The following is a 694-nucleotide window of genomic DNA, read 5'->3' on the forward strand; positions in this document are numbered from 1 at the left end:
CTGCTGAAGAAGGCAGAGGCCTCCACAATTCCCAGGGACCTGACACACAGACAAAGGGTAAAAGAGAAGGAGGGACAAGGAGGCGGGAGTGAGAGGGGAGGGAACAGAGAGGTGTCCTGGGCACAGACCCCGCCCATGAGCTGGAGAAGTTCTCCTGCCCAGGGAAGAGGCTCAGCACAGAAGGAGGAAGGACAGCACAGCTGATGGCTGTGCTCAGAAAGTTTCTGGATTCCAGGCTCATCTCCACAGAGGAGAACACGCAGGCAGCACAGGCCATGGGGCCCCTCTCAGCCCCTCCCTGCACACTGCACATCACCTGGAAGGCGCTTCTACTCATAGGTGAGGAGAGAACTTCCTGGGAGAGGACAGGAGGAGGAAGCAGAATGATTGGATGGGGTTTCCTGGAGAGGATGGGGTTCTAAAAAATAAAAGGAGTCAGCACTTTGGGAGGCTGAGGTGGGTGGATCATGAGGCCAGAAGTTCAAGACGAGTCTGCTCAATACAGGGAAGCCCCATCTCTATTAAAAATACAAAAAATTAACCAGGTGTGGTGGTGTGCTCCTGTAATCCTAGCTACTCGGGAGGCTGAGGCAGGAGATTTCCATGAACCCGGGAGGCAGAGGTTGCAGTGAGCGTAGATTGCAATGCTGCACACTAGCCTGGGAGACTGTATGAGACTCCATCTCACAAAAAA

General features: G+C 54.0%; 1 protein-coding gene across 1 annotated transcript in view; it reads left to right on the forward strand.

Moving 5' to 3' along the window:
* Positions 1-275: 275 nt before the first annotated feature.
* Positions 276-694, forward strand: part of LOC111528217 (putative pregnancy-specific beta-1-glycoprotein 7) — a 9,329-nt gene continuing 8,910 nt past the window's right edge. The window contains 1 exon segment of the mRNA XM_026447335.1: positions 276-339. Coding sequence (XP_026303120.1) covers positions 276-339 — 64 coding nt within the window.

The sequence above is a fragment of the Piliocolobus tephrosceles genome, chromosome 21, assembly GCF_002776525.5.
Source record: "Piliocolobus tephrosceles isolate RC106 chromosome 21, ASM277652v3, whole genome shotgun sequence".
Classification (NCBI taxonomy): Eukaryota; Metazoa; Chordata; class Mammalia; order Primates; family Cercopithecidae; genus Piliocolobus; species Piliocolobus tephrosceles.